The sequence below is a fragment of the Ochotona princeps genome, chromosome 3 (assembly GCF_030435755.1).
Source record: "Ochotona princeps isolate mOchPri1 chromosome 3, mOchPri1.hap1, whole genome shotgun sequence".
NCBI classification, from domain to species: domain Eukaryota; kingdom Metazoa; phylum Chordata; class Mammalia; order Lagomorpha; family Ochotonidae; genus Ochotona; species Ochotona princeps.
The window spans coordinates 86,241,519-86,261,915 of NC_080834.1; the positions used below are offsets into that span (position 1 = coordinate 86,241,519).

The 20,397-nt window shown below is 32.7% G+C and overlaps 1 protein-coding gene across 1 annotated transcript in view; it reads left to right on the forward strand.

The window, feature by feature from the left end:
• STXBP5L (syntaxin binding protein 5L) overlaps positions 1 to 20,397 on the forward strand; it is a 286,369-nt gene that overhangs the window by 218,228 nt on the left and 47,744 nt on the right. Inside the window, exon 21 of the mRNA XM_004577863.2 lies at positions 6,192 to 6,257. Within this exon, the coding sequence (XP_004577920.2) occupies positions 6,192 to 6,257 (66 nt within the window). The remainder of the gene's footprint in view (positions 1 to 6,191; positions 6,258 to 20,397) is intronic.

A 20,397-nucleotide genomic window follows, 5' to 3' on the forward strand; every position in this document is an offset into this window, starting at 1 on the left:
CACTATTTCAAAGCATTGAGTGATTTTCGCTAAAATCAATTAACAAGGGAATGAAGTTCATTATCATTGTTATTCAACATTGTGGTTGATGGCCTTATAGTGGAAAAAAGCAAATTTTTAAACACGCCTAAATATTAGAAAGTAGTAAGACTGTCAGTGGGTTTAATGGCATGTTAAAAAAAAAAACAATGGAATCTACACAGAGTTACAAAACTGTTCAGCAATTTTAGCAAGATTGACAAATATCTGTATATAGGAAAATACACAATAACATTGAATTAAATCATATCTTTGCAAAAAAGTAGAAATCCTGGCATAGGTACTTTTTATATAATATTCATTTTCTTCAAACTTTTGAGAATTCTTCATATGAATGCATTTCATACATTCTTGCACCAAAATTTCATTTTTACTTGAACTCTTTTACATACCCCTGAATTAAAGCCAATTATATTTGTAATAGCTGCAAAAAATGCAAAATGAACTTTAAAAAAGGATAGACTTTGAGATGATAGCCTAAGGAGCACTATAGACCCAATACCTTTCCCACAAAAGAAAGTGAAGATTAGTCTTAATACATATGAAGTCTCCAGAAACTGAAGAAAGTTATTCCAGAAAATCTACAACTTGATTAAAACAAACAAACCAACAAACAAAAACACAGTGACAGTCTTGAGCACTTGAGCCACAACCAGTTCAATTCCTCTCCCCCCTCCAGGTTGCCAGCATTTCTCATCCCCTCCAACTCCAAGTTGAAGAGGCCAAAGTCCTGGTAAGTTTGATCAAGACCTCAGAGGCTCCTTTCACTTAGCCATTCCCCATTCCTGAGGCAGAGCTCTAGTATAGGGTGGGAAATCAAAAATACCAGGCCTGGACTGCCTTCACCACCATTTTGTTCTAGCCAAGGTTTCGATTTAGAAAAGATAAGCTAAAATAAATATAAAGTCATCATCAAGCCTGAGTGCCCTCATAACCAATGGAGAATTTATTGGCAATCAAATTAGAGGTAAACTTGTGAAACAATCCATGAGTGATGGATTATTCAGCAGTGTGAGAAGCAAGAAAACACACAGCTAAGCCCTTCTAAGATTTAAACAAAACTGAAAGACTGGTCTTAAGGACATCTCACCCCAATTAATCAGATCAAAATGGTGAGCAATATATCTCACGGGATGTTGTCAAAAACAATAGTACAATCATCTAACTATAGTCATGGGCTGGAATAGCTCTATGTGATGCCAACAGAGGCAACACAACAAACTGCCAACCAGAAGCCTCAGCTGTTACATGTAGCAAATCAAGGCATGACAACAGCCATTACAATTATGTTTAAAGAAACTAACACGCACCCTATTTAAAGACACTTGGGATAACAGTGCCACATCAAATAGAGAATATTGATCTAGGGTTGAAGTTACAAAAAGAATCAAATAGAGATTCTGGAGTTGAAACATATTAAAATTTCATGAAAATAAATATGAAATATAGTTGTAAATCTGTGTGGATTTCAAATTTTTTTTGTACTAAAACTATCTTTTATTTTCATTTCCCATGCATTTTTTAGAGTAACTGCATATGTGAAGAGACACATTCACTAAACTCAACAGATTTTAATTGACAGAAATAAGAAAGAACAAACTAAAATATAGATTGTTAGAGACTACTTTCTTCAGGAAAAAAACAGAAGAGGAAAAACCAAGACACATCACCTTGAACCTATAAGTATTATTAACAACAAAGTTGGATAAGAAGAAAAAAAATAATTTTAAACAGAAAAGAACTTAAACCTTCCCCAACTTAATGAAAATAATTAATATTCACACACAAGCTTAATGAACTCCAGTACAAATAAATGCAAAATGTCCACACTCATCATTGTAAATCATCTGAAAGACGAAGACTATGAGAAAATCTGAAATAAGTAAAAGAAAAATGACTTGTCACATACAAAGGAAGTCTAGTACGATTAACAGCTCATCAGAAACTATGGAGACCATTGGGCAGTTAGATAATATATTCAGAGTCATCACGGAAAAACTTAAACCTCAAATCTTATAAAACCTGTCTTTCAAAAATTCAAGTAAAATAGGTATTCCTAGATTTAAAAAAAAAAAAAAACTGTTGCTAGCAGAGCAAATTCTCAAGAAATACTAAAGAAAATTTTGAGGGCTAAAACAATTCCACATGACAATCTGCATTTAAACAAATAAAAAGCATGTTTAAGATAAGAATGTAATTATGCAAGATAATATAAGTGCTTATTGCCTCCTTTAAAGGTTTTAAAAGCAATTTATAAAACAAAATATATGTAATTGTTATCTTGGGGTGTGTTATACAGAGAAATGATATAAATGTTTGAATAGCAAACAGGATAGAGGGAAAACAAAATTGTGTTTGAATAAACATGATGATAAACAGTAACTTGGCTGCTTTAGGACAGGGAGAACCAGCAATGATAAATTAGAATGTGAAGCTCTAACTTTATTAAAAGATATAAAATTGTATAAACTAATAATTAGAACAATGATTGTGTCTGTAGCATGTATGTGTGATATATACATATATAATCTGTAAAAGCACAAAGAAGAAATGCAAATAAGATATTTGTATCATTACAGTTAAGATAACTTACATCAAAATAGATTCAGATAAAATGTGTGTGATAAGTCCTGGAGAAAACAAAAAAACTCCAGATAATACAGTTAAAGGTTTATTAAAGGGATTTTAAAGGAATTCAAATGTTACACTAGAAAACACTCTTAATATCAAGCAAAAAAAGCACAAAAAGCAGAAAAGATGAGATAAATAGAAAAGTGAAAGGAAAAATGATAAGTATAATCTCTTAATAGATATAAAATAGATTATGAAGTAAAAAATAGATTTTATAATGATAAAAGCACCACCAGTAAATAAAATATAACAATAATAAACATATCACTAATAAGGTACAGAATACTTGAAGCAATCCTGATAAAATCAGAGATCAATAAATAATTCAGTAATAATTGCTTGAAATTTCAGTACCCTTCCTAAATTTCTGCAATGGATATAAGAACTAGGTAAATCAAAAAGAAATATAAATCTTGAAAAATAATATATATAAAACTTACACTGCAGAAAAAATATTTAAATGGAGGAAGATACCATGTTTATGGGTTGAAAGATGAAATACTTCTAATTTTTATCATACCAACCTAGACAAAGCTATTTTAGAATTTACATGCAATTGCAAAGAACCTAAAATAGCTAAATACTTTTGGAAAAGAATAAGAAGATGAAAAAGTTCATTGCATGATTTCAAGATGGTCTATAAAATTACATTAATTATGATCTTGTGATAGTCAAAAAAGATAAAAATAATGATTACAGAACAGGCAGTCCAGAAATAGTCCCACTTACATATGGTAAAGTCACCAGTAAAACTCAATGAAGAATGGAATGCCGGAAGAAATAATGAAGAGGGGGGAAGCAGGGAAATGTTGGTTGGGATGTACTCTTATCCCAATTGTATGTAATAACCAAAAGTTATCTTGGGTGAATTACATAAAAATGAAATGAAATGTTAAAAGCTTCTGGAATAAAACAAAAAGTGTTAACTTCATCATGCAGCTGGTGATTACTTAGACTGACATCAGAAAGAAACTACAATTAGAGAAAATAACTATTCTCCAAGTTAATTTTGTGCTTATCAAAGGCAGCATTAAGAAAAAGATAAATTATATGGTAGGAGAAATCATTCACAATACCTACTTCTGATTTATTGTTCACAATACCTATACCTTCCTGAAAAGTGTATAAAGAATTGTTACAGCTAAATAACAGTGCATGACAAGTAGTTCAATTGAAAAAATTAGACATACTTATTTCATGTTTTTTACCTTTGAAATTTTCTACAGAGATTCATTAGTTCTAGGAAAAAGTTTTAAATAATAATGGTTTCAAGAAGTAATAAAAGTATTATAAAATATTTAATGTTGATATTGGATATATTATAAATTGAAACTTAGAAATGGCTTTAATATTATTAGATCAACATTGATCAGGAAAGCAAGTGAATTCAGCATGAACTAGAAAAGGCAACAGTTTCAATAGACAAGAAACAGAAAATGTTGTTTTTCAGGTAAAGGAAGCTTAGTTCTTTTACCAAGAAATCTTTCAATATTTTGATAGAATTCTTTCTAGCTTATACTTTATACTTTCTTCTTGTTAAATATCTTATTTAATTTCATCTCACTTGACCTACTGGCTGCATAACCTTGAGAATACTCAAGTGAAAGTCCATCTGCCTCTGTTTTATTTGTAGCATGAATTTAACAGTATATCCTTTCTCACAGCATTCTTAAATGTGAAAGGGATAAATCGTGTAAAGTTAGCAGAGTATTATGTAAAAATAATCATTAGTTGTTATTACTGCTACTACAATGAACGTGTGTCACATTAGGCATTGAAGAAATTTGTCTGACTCAACTTACAGTGATTTCCTCAACATCTTTCAGAGAACTGTAGATTATTTCTGTCTATTAAATGGTCCCAGGTTTATTCAGTAGTCATTCTAGTTCATGTTATTTGTTGTCTGTTATTCAGTTATTTTTATTAATATTTCTTCTTCCAATAGTATTCTTTTCTTTATAATCTGTTGCTTCTAGTTGACTGTCAAATGAAAAAGCTTTTTAAGTGAATAAATTTTCAAGGAGTAATGGGGGGAGGTGAGTAGGGCATAGCAACTCTGTTGACTAATATTTATTGGCTAAGCATTAATAAACTTTGTCATGCCCATTTAATATGTTTAGGATAAAGACTCTGTTAAAGATAGTTTAGGTTGATGATGTCTATTTACAGAATAATAGCATTTGCATCAGTAAATATTATGAAATACATGTTTATAACTAGAAAAATAAAAGTCATAATAGAATTAAAATTCTTTCAAACTAACAGTGAAAGAATACAACAAACAATAACCTTTGCAGTTGGTGCCACAAACCCTAGAAGCAACCTAAATGATAGTGCCGGATAACACAGGATGAAAAAAAAATCTTCACAGCCATATGCTGCTTTAGACAGCATACAACAATAGTCTGGTAAAATTATAATAAACTGAAAAATACCTTTTCCTAGTTTCTTTATTGTATCTTTTCTATGTTTGGATACAAGAATGTTTACCATTATATTATGATTACCTATAGTATCCAGTATAGTCACATATGTGCAGGTCTGTAGCCTAGGTGCATCCATTTATAGTCTATGTTTTGGTAGAGTATAAAATTATGATTTTTCAAGGATGCTTTATGATGTTTGTACAATGACAAAGTTGACAATCTGTCATTAAGCAATGAATGACTGTGCTAAAGCATTGTGGGGTCTCTTCAAACGTTGCCACACATTAGTTCTGTGACCTGGACTAAATAATTTAAACTCAACTCAGAGTTCTCATCTCTAAAATATAAAGATTGATAAGAAGATAAGGAATGAATATTAACAAAGAAACTTGTGGCCTTTGGCAATAACTCTCAAATATTTCTGATTATGAGGATTTACATTAAAATGGAAACAATATTAATTCACGAAGTAAAAAGTAACTAAATTTTTTCAACACAGATAGGGAAAACCAAGGATGCCAGCTAGTAGATGGTAAAGGTTACAAAATTCTTATATTCTGTAATGCCTATCCTTGAACTTGTTGGAAAAGTCATCCAATAGAAAGAAATATTAGAAATAAGAAAATATGTCACGCTTGTCATAAGAGGGAATTTCATACCATTTACAAATCATTTTGTATATAACACTGTATTTTATAAATTTGTAATATTTAATTTATAGTGCCTCTTAAAAAATACTGTGAAAGCCAATGAATGTATCTACTGAAAGTAGAGTAGATTAGTCTTTTAAAAGGCCATTTCTTAATCTCTTCTCCGCTAAAACTGGGTCATTTCTTAAGTTAGCTATTTCATACAAAAAATAATGAAAAAGGAATTTTCTAGTCATACACGTTTAATTATACTGCATACATCAATCAGTTGTTATTTCTTATTGTTTCCTACTTAAACGCCTCCAGGATTGTTGACCTAACATGGACGTGGAAGTAATTTTCATGGGGTTGAGAGGAAGGAAGCATTTAATCCTATGGGGATTAAGAACTCAGCATTGATTCCATGGTGCTAGCCATCTCATTTTACTGCTGATTGTATTTTCAGGTTTAACTGAGCTGAATGACAGTCCCGTCCCCCTGGAACTGGAGCGCTGCAAGTCTCCCACTTCAGGTAAATATGAACAGTATTTTTTCATGATAATGGTAATTCTCTGCAGTAATCTCTTGCTTTATTTTATATAACTCTTATGTCATATAAATAATTTTAGTAGTTTCAATTCAGTTTTGGAAATGTAAGTGCAAATATATTTCTTGGAAAAATCAAATAGTGGGGTCTGTATAATGGCTCAATTAGCTAATCCTCTACCTACAAGCTCTACCATCCCGTATGGGTGCCAGTTCGTGTCCTGGCTGTTTTGCTTCCCATCTAGCTCCCTGCTTGTGGCCTGGGAAAGCAGTGGAGGACGGCCCAAAGCCTTGGGACCCTGCACATGGTTTCGTATCAGCTCAGCTGTGGCCTTTGCAGAGTGAACCAGCATTTGGAAGATCTTTCTGTCTCTGTAAATCTGTCTTTCAAATTGAAAATATAAAATAAAACTTTTGTTTAAAGTTTAAAAAAACTTGAAAAAGCAATTGGGAAGCAACAACTTAAAAATATTTTTGAAAACATATTGCAAATACATACATTTGCTGCAACACATACCCAAAATTAAGATTAGAGGCATAAATTCAGTACTACTACAGACATTTTAATGGGTGATCATTTCATATAATGCTTAATGGGTATCAGATCAAAGTTGTACATAAATGATGCCATCTTATTGTCAGGGTTGAGATAATGGGCAATATTATACTATAGGTGCAGTAGAATGTTACTACTCCACTGCACCACTGTTTGGAGACATTGATATGTATTCACAAAGGAAGAAAGCTTCTAACATAATAGGGTGTACAGTAAAACATCTAGATAAAGCATGCAACATTTTTAACATAAATATTTATTTATTGGATGGACAGAGTTAAAGAGGTATTTCATCTGTTGGTTCACTCCATAAATGGCCAAAACTGCTGGAGCAGGACCATGGACCCAAAGCAAACAATTTTTTAAAAAAATATTTAAAATATGAAGATAAGTATCCTATAAATAAGATATATTGAGTTGATGGATATCTTAGATTGTGGTACTAATGAATAATTTACTTATGGTTTTAATTTTTGTTTATATGACAATTTTGGTTATGTCTGTACTGAATATACAATAATGAGAAAATTGTGAACCATCAAAAGTACTAGGTCTTTGATACTGCACTATAAATATATTAATGGAGTATCTAAAAATTGTTATTTTTCTTATATTTATTAGTTTTTTTATTTGGGCTAATGTAGATTTATCAGTATTTTATGATGTCTTTACAAAGCAATCTAGTTGAATGTTCAACAATTCTTATGTTTATGCCATAATGTCATTAGGTCTTTATCCTGAGGAATTTAGACTATTTAGAATGTATGTGTGCCCATATTTTTCTGTAAAATTAATTTTAACGCTTTATTGTTTTCACAAATATTTTAAGGGCTCATAAATTTAACCTTTCTTTTGCATTTTCATTAATATTAATTCATTATTTAATACTACCCAGAATATCACAAGTATACTTGTGGTAGATATATGTTTTCCCATTCTCCCTTTTATAATTCGTTTTTCATTTTTCACTTTATTTTACAGAATCAATCTCCTTAAAAGATTATTTTGATTATATTTTCCCAAGGTCATAGATAATCAATATAAAATACAATTGAATATTCCATTTCAATTTTGCATATATTGATATTAAATTCTCATTCATAATACGTGAATAATAATATATTTACATGATTCAACACCAAGAGAAAATTTAACTCTTTCACATTAGATCCTACATTTTGCTTCCATTTCCAAAAAAAGAAACTTTATTAATTTCTTATTTATTCTTCCAATCTGTGTTTATAAATAATCTATACACCAAACTTGCATAAGCATGTTATAAACCAATTTGTGTTCATAACTCAAAAGATCTACTCTTTTCAGCCTTTTGTTATGTACCTAGCATATCAGCCTGATTTACCTTAAAGTGTATCTTTGTCTTTCCAGTTCATTATAAAGTACTAGCTCATTCTTTTTTATACTTGTGAGATATTATTTTGATGCATATAACGTAATCCATTTAAGCAGTTCACCTGTTATAGGACACTTTGTTACCAATATTCTGGCATTATAAATAATTCTGTAGTGACTAACCTTATATATGTATTATTTTAAATGTGTGTAAGTATTGGGATAAATTTCTGAAATTAGAATTGATATCAAGGAGTATATGGCTTTCTAATATTTGGACAGACTCAAATTATCTTGAAGATTTACCACAGTTTTATATCCTGATAATAGTATGCAAATGTTTTTACCATTTTTTTCTAATTTGTATGTTTAATAGGTAAAAAGGAAATGTGAAAGTTATTGTTTATCTTTTGCACAAGTGGTGTTTAACATTATTTTCTAAGAGCCATGGAAATATTTTTGTGAACCATCAATGTATAAATTTCACCAATTGTATGTAAAATTGTCTTTTTCCTCTCAATATGTGCAATTTGTTCATTAAGGAGATCATTACTTTGTTACATGAGATCTAATATATTCTCAAGTTTAGTTTTTAATCTTGCTTGTGATTTCTTTTTCCTTTAGTAGTTTAGATGTTGTTCTTTTTGCTCATCAATTTAAATAATTGGTGCCATTTTTAGATGTTTCTTCAAAATGCTACTGTCAATTAATTTATCCTCTAAAATTTCCTTTTATATGTATTCTTTCTCTTTAAGCAAAGTGTCTTCATAGAAATTTTGCAAACATCAAAAGTTTTAATTTCTAGTAAAAATATCAGGTTTCACTTTGTTTTAACATTGTAATCACTGTTTTGTCTTTATTAGTTATTCCATTTTTAATTTATTTTTCATCTTCAAATTTTAATATTTGCTTAATCAATTTGCATTTATTATTTCTTACATATTGACATTCAGTGCTTATTTCCCCTTTGAAATAATATTAAATTATCACAGTTTTCATAAGTTATGTAAATTTATATTTAATGGGCAATTTGTTAGACCATACTTAAGGCAAATATGTAGGCAAATAAGTTACTTAAGGGAAAAAATAGTGATAGCTATAATCTTATGTTATTGAAATCTTTCATCTCCATATCTTTGACCTGTCAAGGATGGAGAACTGGTGAATTAAAATATACCAACGTATTTTTGACTCATTTTCTTTTTATCTCCTGTATTTTTATTTTTAAGAAAACTAGGTACTTTATTTTATGTTTTGATATCCAAAAAACTAATCTACATTTTTATTTCCCATTTGATTTTACTTTTTTGTTTTGATGTAGTTTACATTTGTAAAACAAAAATTGAAAAATAGTGACAGCTTTCATACAGCCCTAACTCCGTGTTCTGTTGGCATCTCATGTTAGCATATTTGTTGCAGCTAATGAAACACACTAAAATACTCCCTTTTTTGACCAGAGCTGTTTTGTACCTCCTACCTCTTCAAACCTCTATCAGTCAACATTCTGGGATTGTTGTTTTAGCTCTTACATACAAGAAAATATTCAATACTCACCTTTCTATGTTTGGCTGACTTCACTCAACATGATATCCTCTATTTCTATGTATTTTGTTGCAAATTATATAATTTTAATCTTTTCATGGCTGGATATTACTCGATCATGTAAATGTGTCTGTGTGTCACATTTTCTTAATCCATTCACCTAGTAATAGACACTTTAGTTGATTTCAGATTTTAGTTGTTGACAATGATGCTGTACATGATGGAGCAGGTGTCTCTTTGATGCAGTGCGTTCGAATCTTTTGGATATATCCAGTAGTGGGATTTCTTAATCATGTACAGTTCTATTTCTAATATATGTACATATAAAAAAGCTCCATATTCTTTTCTACAGTAACTGCACTAATTCAACCAATAGTATATAAGAGTTTCCTTTTATCTACATCATCTTCTGCATTTGTCACTTTGTTTTTTTAGATAATAGCTACTGTGACAGGAGTGAGATATTATCTCATTGTGGTTTTGATTTGTGTTTCCATAATGACTAGCAATATTGACCTTTTTCATATTTTTGGGTGGGGGTGCTTTTAAACTTTTTCTTTTAAAAGCCATCTGTGCAGATCTCTTGCCCACTTATTAACTAGATTGGGTTTGTTGTTTTCATGGAGTTTTTTGAGTTGGTGGTGTATTATGTATATTAAACCTTTGTTGGATAAGTACCTTACAAACATTTTCTCTCATTCTGTTAGCTATCTCTAGTTTGATGTAATTTCATTTGTCAAGCTTTGCTTTTGTTGCCTGCACTTTAGGTATCTTAAATAAGAAGTCTTCACCTGAAGAAATGTCTTAAAGTGTCTCCCCTGTTTTCTTCTAGCAGTTTGATACATTAGGTCTTATATTTAGGCCTTTGATCCATTTTAAATTGACTTTTGAACCCCAACCCCTCCCAGTGCCCTCCCGTCATGGTGGATTCCTCCACCTTGTTGTAGTATTTTTTTTTTAATATTGTTTACATAGTTTGAGGGGGATACATACCCCTAGGGGTCTCTGAATAGGGTGGGGAGGATTGAGATATGGAAGAATGTGGGTGGGGCAAATGTTTCAGTTCTTTTTTTTTTTTTTTTTGATTTATTTTATTTTCATTACAAAGTCAGATATACTGAGAGGAGAAGAGATAGAGAGGAAGTGGAGCTGCTGGGATTAGAACCAGCGGCCATATGGGATCAAGGCAAGGACCTTCGCCACTAGGCCACGCCGCCGAGCCCCACCTTGTTGTAGTATTACAGTTCAAATTAAGTCAAGATTCTTTCGTTGCAAACATATACCTAGTATAGAGTCCAGCATCTTATTGTCCAGATAAATTCAACAGTTTCTTGGTGAGACCATCTCTGGTCTGAAGGTAGAGCTGGCAGAATATCATCCCAATCAATTAGAAGCCCCAGCACAACATCAACAACAATTTACAGCATTATGGAATTAATTGACATGGTATTGAGTAATCAGTATGTTAAAACAATGCAAGTTCTTATCCACATCCTGTGACTACTTCATTGACACTTCAATTTTTGTTTGTACACAGAACCAGCTGCTATACACTTTGAAGTGGCTATAGGGTACTATTCAGCTGTCTCGCATCTATTTTCATTTTAGTATTTAGCAGTTTATTGTGTTGATGCATAATTTTGCTGAACTACCACATGGGATGGAGGAAGTCCAAATCCTTCTTTGCAGGATCCAAGGGCATTGGAACAACAGCCAAGAGCCCTGAGTGGTCTGCAGAAACAGAAGAACAGCAAATTTCCTTCAGGACTAGGGAGAGGAGCTTTTTTTGGTCCTTACTTAGTTCCAACTTTGGATCCCCACCCTCTCTCTAAACCCCTCAAAACAAACAAACAAACAAACAAAAAATCTAGAATAGATAGAGAACAACAAGAAAAGCTTAGAATCAGACAGGAAACAGCGTGGATTCACTTATACCTTACTAGATAGGACACAAAGATTAGTTACTCCCCTCACTAGGGTATGGAGGATTTCTCTGCACACCCCTCCTGAAATGGTTCTAGCACCTCAACGGTTGAAAAATGCCTTGTTAGATTTATAAGCCAGTTTAGACTATCCTAAAGCCTGCGACGAAGATCCTTTTTTCCAGTGTATTTTCTTGGCACCTTTCATTCAAAATAATTAGTTGCCTCATGAGATATTTGGCTAGAATCTGGTAGGCTAAGACACTCATGGTCCTGGCTCTGCAGTGAACTGAACTGTGTGACCTTGGGAAAATCACTAAACTTCTTGAATCTTCATTCTTCCTGTAAAATGAGGAAAATACCTACCTCCTAGGGTTATTATATGGATTCATTATTGGTAATGACTAAAGCATTTAAGATGTATATTTATATCTTAAGATTTAAGATTATATATGTAATGCTATATACACATTTAAGATATATATTTATATCTTAAGATTTAAGATTATATATAATGCTATATACATAATACATAATGCTATATCTATAATGCTATATAAATATATATAAAAGTTGGTTTATTTGTGAAAAAAATTAGTTGGATTCATTTCTAGGCTGTCTTTTGTTTCATTGATCTATGTGGTTTTTTTTTTTTTTTATTCCAGTCCTATCCTTTTTAAAACTAACATGGTTTTGTATTGTACTTTGAAACTTGGTAATGTGAGGTCTCCCACTTAATTTTTAGAAGTTGCTTAAATTTGTATTTAATTTAAAGAGAGCCATTTTTGTGTGTTTCAAAGGTATAGTTCTAAGAAGATAACCATATTTACCTCCATTCTTTCTTTCCTGTCTCAACTTCCTCTCCTTTCTTCCTTTTTATTTCTTTAATTTTTACCAAAAAAAAATCAGTCTATTGCATAACTACAGCCTTACTTCACTACTAAACATAATATCCCCCAAATAAAAATAGACAGCAATTCCAAGGAATATAAAAATGGGTTCAAAAGAATGGTCATGTAACTGTTTATGAAGGACTATACTACTGTAATAATATGGGGAAAATCAGAGGAGATTTGGGGAGGGGACAGGGGAAACCCCAGAAGCTATGGCACCACATTGTAAAATAATAATAAGAACATGCAAATCACAAGATGTCTGTTTCATTCTAAATATTTATTATATTCTATTTTAACTACTACATATTAGATAAAACATATTTGTGTCTTGGGGACTGACTTATTTCACTAATCATAATGGTTTTCAGTTGCATCCATTTTGTTGCAAAAGAAATATTCTTTTTGTGGCTGAGTAATATTCCATAGTGTACACATACCATGGTTTGTTTTCCTAAAAGATTTATTTCATTTACTTGAAATGCAGAGTTACTGAGAGAGAGGAAAATACAGAGATACAGACCTTCCATCGGCTGGCTGACTCCCCAGCTGGCTACAGTGCCAAAAAGCAGGAGCTTGGTCTGAGTCTTCCCGCATGGGTGCAGGGGTCCAAGCACTGAGCCATCTTCTGCTGCTTTCCCAGATGCATTACCAGGGAACTGTATTGTAAGTGGAGCAGTGAAGATGCGAACAGGTAGTCATGTAAGATGCCAGCATTGCAGGAGGTGGCTTCACCTGTTTTGTCTCAATCCAACCCCCCCACCCTCCGCCAATATTTTTATCTAGTCATCGAGTGGTGGAAATCTCGGTTGATGAATTGAGCTGCAGTAAACAAGGGGTACAATTAATTTATATGCTTATTTGATTGATTTTGTTTGGGTAAAATTCCAGTGGCGGAATGGCTTGATAATATGATAGATCTATATTCAGATTGCTGAGGAATCTCCATAGCATCTTTGATATTGGTGTACTGATTTACAATCCACTAATGGTGTTTTATGGTATCTTTTCCCTACATCCTCACATTTATTGTTTTTTTGACTTTCGAATGATGACCTTTCTAACTGGAGTGAGGTGAAACTTCATTCTGGTTTTCATTTGCAGTTCCATGGTGGCTAGTGACCCTGAGAAATTTTTCACGTGTTTGCCGGTCATTTGTATTTCATCGAAAGAAAAATGCTTGTTCATATTCTTTGCCCATTTTTGAACTGAATTTTTATTTGCTATTGTTGAATTTGTGATCTCTTTACCAGGTGCATGGCTTGCAACTATTTTCTACCATTCTGTGTCTGATTCTTCACTTTTTTGATGGTTTGCTCTGCAGTGCAAAAGCATCTTAGCTTGCTGTGTTGACATTTGAATATTTCTGCCTGTTCTGGTATTTTTTCAAGTAGTCTTTCCCTATGTGTCTTGCAATGTTTCCCTGATATTTTCCTCTAGTAGTGTGATGGTATAAGGTCATAAATTTAGAAATTTGAGTGATTGTGAGTTGCCTTTTGTGTAGGTGTAGGGTAGAGGTCTTGTTTCATGTTTCTGCATGCATACATCCAATTTTTCCAACACTAATTGTTAAAGAGACTGTTCTTTCTCCAGGGATTCATTTCAGCTTGCTTGTCAAAAATTAGTTGGTTGTAATTATTTGGCTAATTTTGGGATTTCTGCTGTTTCATTGGTCTAAATGTCTACAATGTGCCATTACCAGGCTGTTTTAATTATAACTGCCCTATAGTATGTCTTAAATTCTGGTATTGTGATACCTTCAAATTTATTGTTGCTGTTTTGACTATTCAAGGTCCCTTATGTTTCTGTTTGAATTTTAAAACTTTTTTTTAGATCTGAAAAGAATGCCCTTGGTATTTTGATTGAAATCACATTATATCTGTAAATTGCTTTAAGGACTCCCAACATTTTGATGATATTAACTCTTAAAAATCAATGAACATTGAAGATTCTTTATTTTTTGCATCTTCTTATGCTTTTCTATTTTCAGTATTGAAATATTTCACTTCCTTAGTTACATTTATTTCAAGGTATTTAAATTCTTTAGATATTTTGTTGCTATTATGAATGGTACTGCTTTTAAAATTTCTTTTTCCACTCTGGCATTGTTTGTACATACAGAAGCAACTGATTTTTTGTATTGATTTTATAGCCTACAACTTTACAAAACTATCTCACAAATTTCAGAAGGCTCTTAATGAAGTCTTTCATTACTCCAATATTTTAGCATCATGTCATCTGCAGTTTGATTATTTTTCCCTCAGAATTCCTTTGACTACCCTCGGACTTTTGTGTTTCCATATGAATTTTGGGATTATTTTATTCTGATTCAAGAAAGAATACAAGTAGAAAAGAGACTTTATGTCTCTTGGTTCAATACCCAAATGTCTGCAAAAGCCAGGACTGGGCCAAACCAAAGTCAGAAACCTGGGACTCCATCTGGACCTCCCAGGTGAATGACAGGGTCCTGAGTATTTTGGCCATCTTCTGTTGCTTTTGCAGTCACATTAGCAGGGAGCTAGACTAGAAGAGCAGCCAGACTCAAACTAGTATTCCCTCACGGCATGCCAGCATTATAAGTGGTTGCTTAACCAGCTGTGCCATCACCCCTGAGTTGTAATTTTGGGTATTTTCCTTCTCTACCAATTCTGGAGGAATTTTTTTTATTATTAATTATTTTGCATTATGTGACAGTTTCATAGGCTCTGGAAATCCCCCCACCCCTCCCCACGCCCCTCCCCCCTGGTGGATTCCTCCACCTTGATGCAGTATTACAGTTCAAATTCAATCAAGATTCTTTCCTTGCAAACGTATACCAAGCATAGAGTCCAGCTACTTATTGTCCAGATGGGTTGAACAGTTTCTTGGGGAGACCATTTCTGGTCCGAAGTTAGAGCTGGTCGAATATCATCCCAATCAATTAAGAGTCCCAATATAACATCAACAGCAATTTGCAACATTATGGAATTGACATGGTTTTGAGTAACCAGTATGTTAAAAAAAAAAAAAAAAAAGCAAGTTCTTAACCACAACCTATTATTAGCTCATTGACATTTCAATTTTAGTTTATATACAGGACCGGCTGCTATATACCTTAAAATGGCTATAAGGTACCATTCAGCTGTCTCGTGTCTATTTCATTTTAGTATTTAGCTATTTGTTGTGTTGAAGTATAATTTTGCTGATCTTGGCAGATTTTAGGATAATCTAGACTGGCTTGTAACTCTAACAAGACATTTGTCGACAATTAAGGTGCAGAACCTTTTTTTGTGGGGGAGGGTGTGCAGGAAAATCCTCAACACCACGGTGAAGAGTGACTAATCTTTGTGTCCCACCCAGCGAGGCATGAGCCAATTCACGCCAGCTCTTTCCTGTCAGATTCCAAGCTCTACTTTTTGTTGTTTGTCTATTTATTTTAGGTTTTTTTAGTTTGTATGATTGTTTGTTTGCTATGAGGGGTTTTCGGAGCAATCCTAATAGTCACTGCGAGGGAGGGCGGGGGTCCAGAGGTGGAGCCAGGCTCGGACCAGAGAAAGCTCTCCTCCCTGGTCCCGAAGGATGTTTATTGTTTTTTTTGTTTCTGCGGACCGCTCAGGGCTTCTGGTTGTCTTTCCGATGACGTTGGTTTCTGCACGGTAGTGTTTGGACTTCTTCCATCCCCTGCGGAAGCTCCGGTTGGGGGTGGGTGACCTCAGAGTACTCGGCCTCCGAGGGCATCCAATTCCCTGTGGCCTCCTTGGCAGTTGGGATATAGTCCTTGTTGCTCGTATTAATAGTTTGTGGTGAAGGTCTGGGAATCTTCATGGTTGGGATCCAAGCTTCCTATTCTGGAGGAATTTTAATCACAAAGGAATGTTGGGTATTACCAAATTCTTCCTCTGTCCCCATTGAGATGTTTCTAACTTTCTTGTTTCTTCTGTTGACGTGATTTGTAAATCTTGTTGGTTTGTGAATGTTGAACCACCCTGACATCGCTTGCATGAGTTTCACTAGATCATGGCTTATAACCTTTTTCACATCATGTTGATTTCTGTTTGCTAATATTTTGTGGAGATTTTTTACAATTTCTGTTCATCAAGAATATTGGACTTTGGTTTTCTTTTTATTATGTATCTGGATTTGGTATCAGAGTGCTGGTGTCCTCATAAAGAGTATGACCTCGTTCCACCGCTTTCAGTTAGGGGACTAGTATGCAAACCATTAAGTCTTTAAGTGTGCTTACAGAAATTAGCAATAAAGTCATCAAATTCTGAAAATTTCTTTGGTAGTGTGTTTTTTAAGTTCTCTTCAACCCCTTTTCTTGTTCTGGGTCTGTTGACATTATCTGTATATTCTTTATGTATTTTTAGAGGTTATATGTATCCAGGAACTTAACTATTTCTTCAAAATATTCCAATTTATCATATTTTTATAGTAGTTTCTTATGATCTTTTATATTTTTATGGTATTCATTTATTTTGTTTATTTTCTCTAAAATCAAATTTTTGAAGCTTTTGTTGCTTTCTTCAAGGTAGACACAGAAGACAATATGTACATTTTTATATAGTATTATTTGGAATAGAAATTGTTGACTGTCATAAGATTAATCTCTAGCTTGAGAACCGACTGTGGCAATTGCTGTGTTTATATCTTGGTATCAACTCTCTTCTAATGAATGCATGTAATTTAAGAGTCGATTCAGCTCTTGCCTTCTCTCTCTCCTATGATTTGGCACAGTGGTTTCCAAACTGAAGCCTGTATCAGAATCAGAAGAATTTGTCTAAATGAATATGGCTACATGCCAGAAAGTTTAATTGAGTTGGATTTAGGTGCACCTAAAATGTTGCATTTTCAGTAAATTCCCAGTGGTTTCTGGTGCTTCGTGTCTCTGGATTATTTGAGAAATACTGTGCTACAAAGCTTTTATGTCTTACTTTATAGTAGTTACCTCCTGTGTCATAGCTCTTTGTGTACTATATGATGTCATCTCCAAACAGGGTGAGTAATTGCTAACATTAAATCTCAGTATCACTGACTATGGACAGAATCACAAGCCTAAAGAAAACAGTTCATTTTCTTTGGACAGAGTTGAAAACTCACTTTGTCTTCAACTGTAGAATTGTCTTCCCCAAAAAGTATGCATGTTTCTAAGATATCTGCTTGAAAAGTACCTTTTTTTTTCTTACCTAATCCTTTTTTTTTCTAATTTAGCTACTAGGTTTGACCCCGATTCTGCTTTTATAGCCATCCATTGTCTTGATTATTAGTATCCACAATTTACATGTGCATTATACTATCAAGTTCAAGTGAAGCATAGGGTAATAAAAATGTTTATTAAAATATCACAGCATTTATTATCACAAACTGCTGAGAAAGAAGTACTCTATTGTTCTCAGGTCTGGAATAGAGTTAGGTGCATATCCCAATTTGAATGCTTCTTCTGGGTAATTCTGTGTGGCTAGGATCAAAGAACACCTACAAAAAAATTCTGCCCGTAAAATTGTTGCTGATTGTCCCAGTCCCTATTTTTATTTTAGATAAAGGAAAAAAAAAATTTAAAAAAAAAACCCACCACTTTCTCAAAACCACCACTTTTTCAAATAGTTATTTTTTAATTCACCTTTGAGATAAAAATTCTTGGTTCATTTGAATTAAAATATTGCTTGCCAGTGGCTTTTCATTTATTCCCTTCCTTCAGGACTTACTACCAGAACTCCTGAGGCAGCACCAGGCTTTTATAGGAATGAAATACCAGCTGTGAGACAGAGGAATCAAGCACATCATGCTGAAAATCTTTTTTTATGAACAATCATCTCCACAATTTTCTTAACTGCCCAGTTTGTTCCAAAGCATTATTCTTCCTTCTTGCCCTGAAAATGCATTTCTCTCATAGTGAGAGAAAGCAAAAAGAGTGCAAAAAATGAAAAATTTTAATTACCCAGAGAAGGATCCATAAGATAACCTATTAAATTGAAAAAAAATCACCTTTTAAAATTTAAAAAGCATGTTATCTATATCTAAGTATCTAAGCATCTATAATAATACACACACATATATAAAATGAAACTAAGGATATGGAAAATTAGATGCTTCTCAGAAAGTCTTTATGGAAAGATATTGGGTAAAATAGCTGTGGATAGGTTCATAATAATGAAGCATTAAAATATTATTCCTCAAAAGATGTCATCCTGTTAAATATCAGTATCATCTGCAACACTTAAGATAGATTCTTGCTGCTCTGAAAATATCTGGGAATGATCACTGTCATGTGAAAGCAAGAGTCAGTTATTCTTTCAGCTGAAGAGTTTAGAACTGAGAAAAACGAGTAAATAATAGAGGAAAGTGGATTTGGATGAAATAAAATCTCATAGCAACTGTAGCATGTAAAAATTGAAATTTTTAATGCCTTTTAACTTTTCTATCACAGAATTAGCTAAGCTAAATGAATGACATATATTTGTTTTGAGCAAAATTTTGCACCAGATAACCTTTCTTTTCTGTGCAGTTTGCTAAGCTAGTGAGTCATGAAATATTTCTATTTCTATTTACTCCTATTGGCTTAATATTGACATCAAAGTGACACATATGCTTTAGCTTGGATAGCAGTGAAAATGAAGAAATTTGAAGTCCATTCCCATGGGCCATTGCAAAGACTGACAAGTATTATTTTCATTCAGAACACTTCCAAGACTACTTGCTCATTTGCCTCTCTTGCCTTGCTCATGGAAACCAAATTTTGCAAATGTATTATGTAATATACTCTAAACTGAAACATACTCTGTGCTCACCTTTCCTGTTGAATATTCATTCTGCAAGCATTCACTGTATGTTCTTCGCTAATGCTTTACTAAGTTTCAGTAATTGGGGATATATTCTTGAGAGATGGCTGTAGGTTTCAAGCAGGAAGTAGGATACAGGACGCTAACAAGGTAAGTAAAAAACTGGCAATAGGACAGAGCAATTCTTGAAATGTGTAGATTTTAGAACTGGAGTAAATTACATACTCCATACATGAGATGGGACATGTAAAATGCTTGACTTTGTGAATTGACCTCTTTTAAAATAATTTTTGTAAGGCATTGGCCTCTTTTGAAATAATCTTTGTAATAACCTTGTAAAGAATCAATACCATGGGGGAGGGCTGTTTAAATCCAAGATAGATGCAAAAAGACAAACTCAAGTCTTTATATATAATGAATTATTTCCTGTCTAAATATTACTTGAAAATTTATTTTAAGGACTAAATGTTCCACCATTTGAGTCTACATAAATTCTACAATTATTAATAATTTCTTCTGAAACACAATTATCGCGGTTTTATTTTTATTGTATTTTATCTAAGTAGCATCTTTTTTATTAGTGTATTTAATTGCAATCCCAGATTATTAAAATGTGATTGCTTGCTTATTCTTCATGGAATTATTTTAATGTGTTTTCAAGGAAGTAACTTTCTACTACTATGATTTATTATTATCCTCATACAGTAATACTTTCATGTTTTCTATTGTAAGTAGTTTAGAATGGCAAATTATAATCAGCAAACTATAGCCCATGTGTCAATTAGTTTGCCATTTCTTTTGGTGAGGCTTACAAATTTAATAAGAACTTTTTAATTTTTTAGTTATTTAAAAGATGAAAAGATAGATAGTCCTTTGGAACAATATGTTTAAATTTATATTTAACTTTTACAAGAGCTGTTATAAAATGTTACCAATCATATCCAAACTGAAACATCAGAGATTATACCAACTCTGCTATTTGACAGAAGAATTTAAGCTACATGATAATTGAGAGATTTTTCTTGAAGCTTTAGGAAGATAACAATTCAGAAAAATTTTAAATTTTTTTTGTTTGTTTTAAACACTGCATTCTGACTGCTGTATC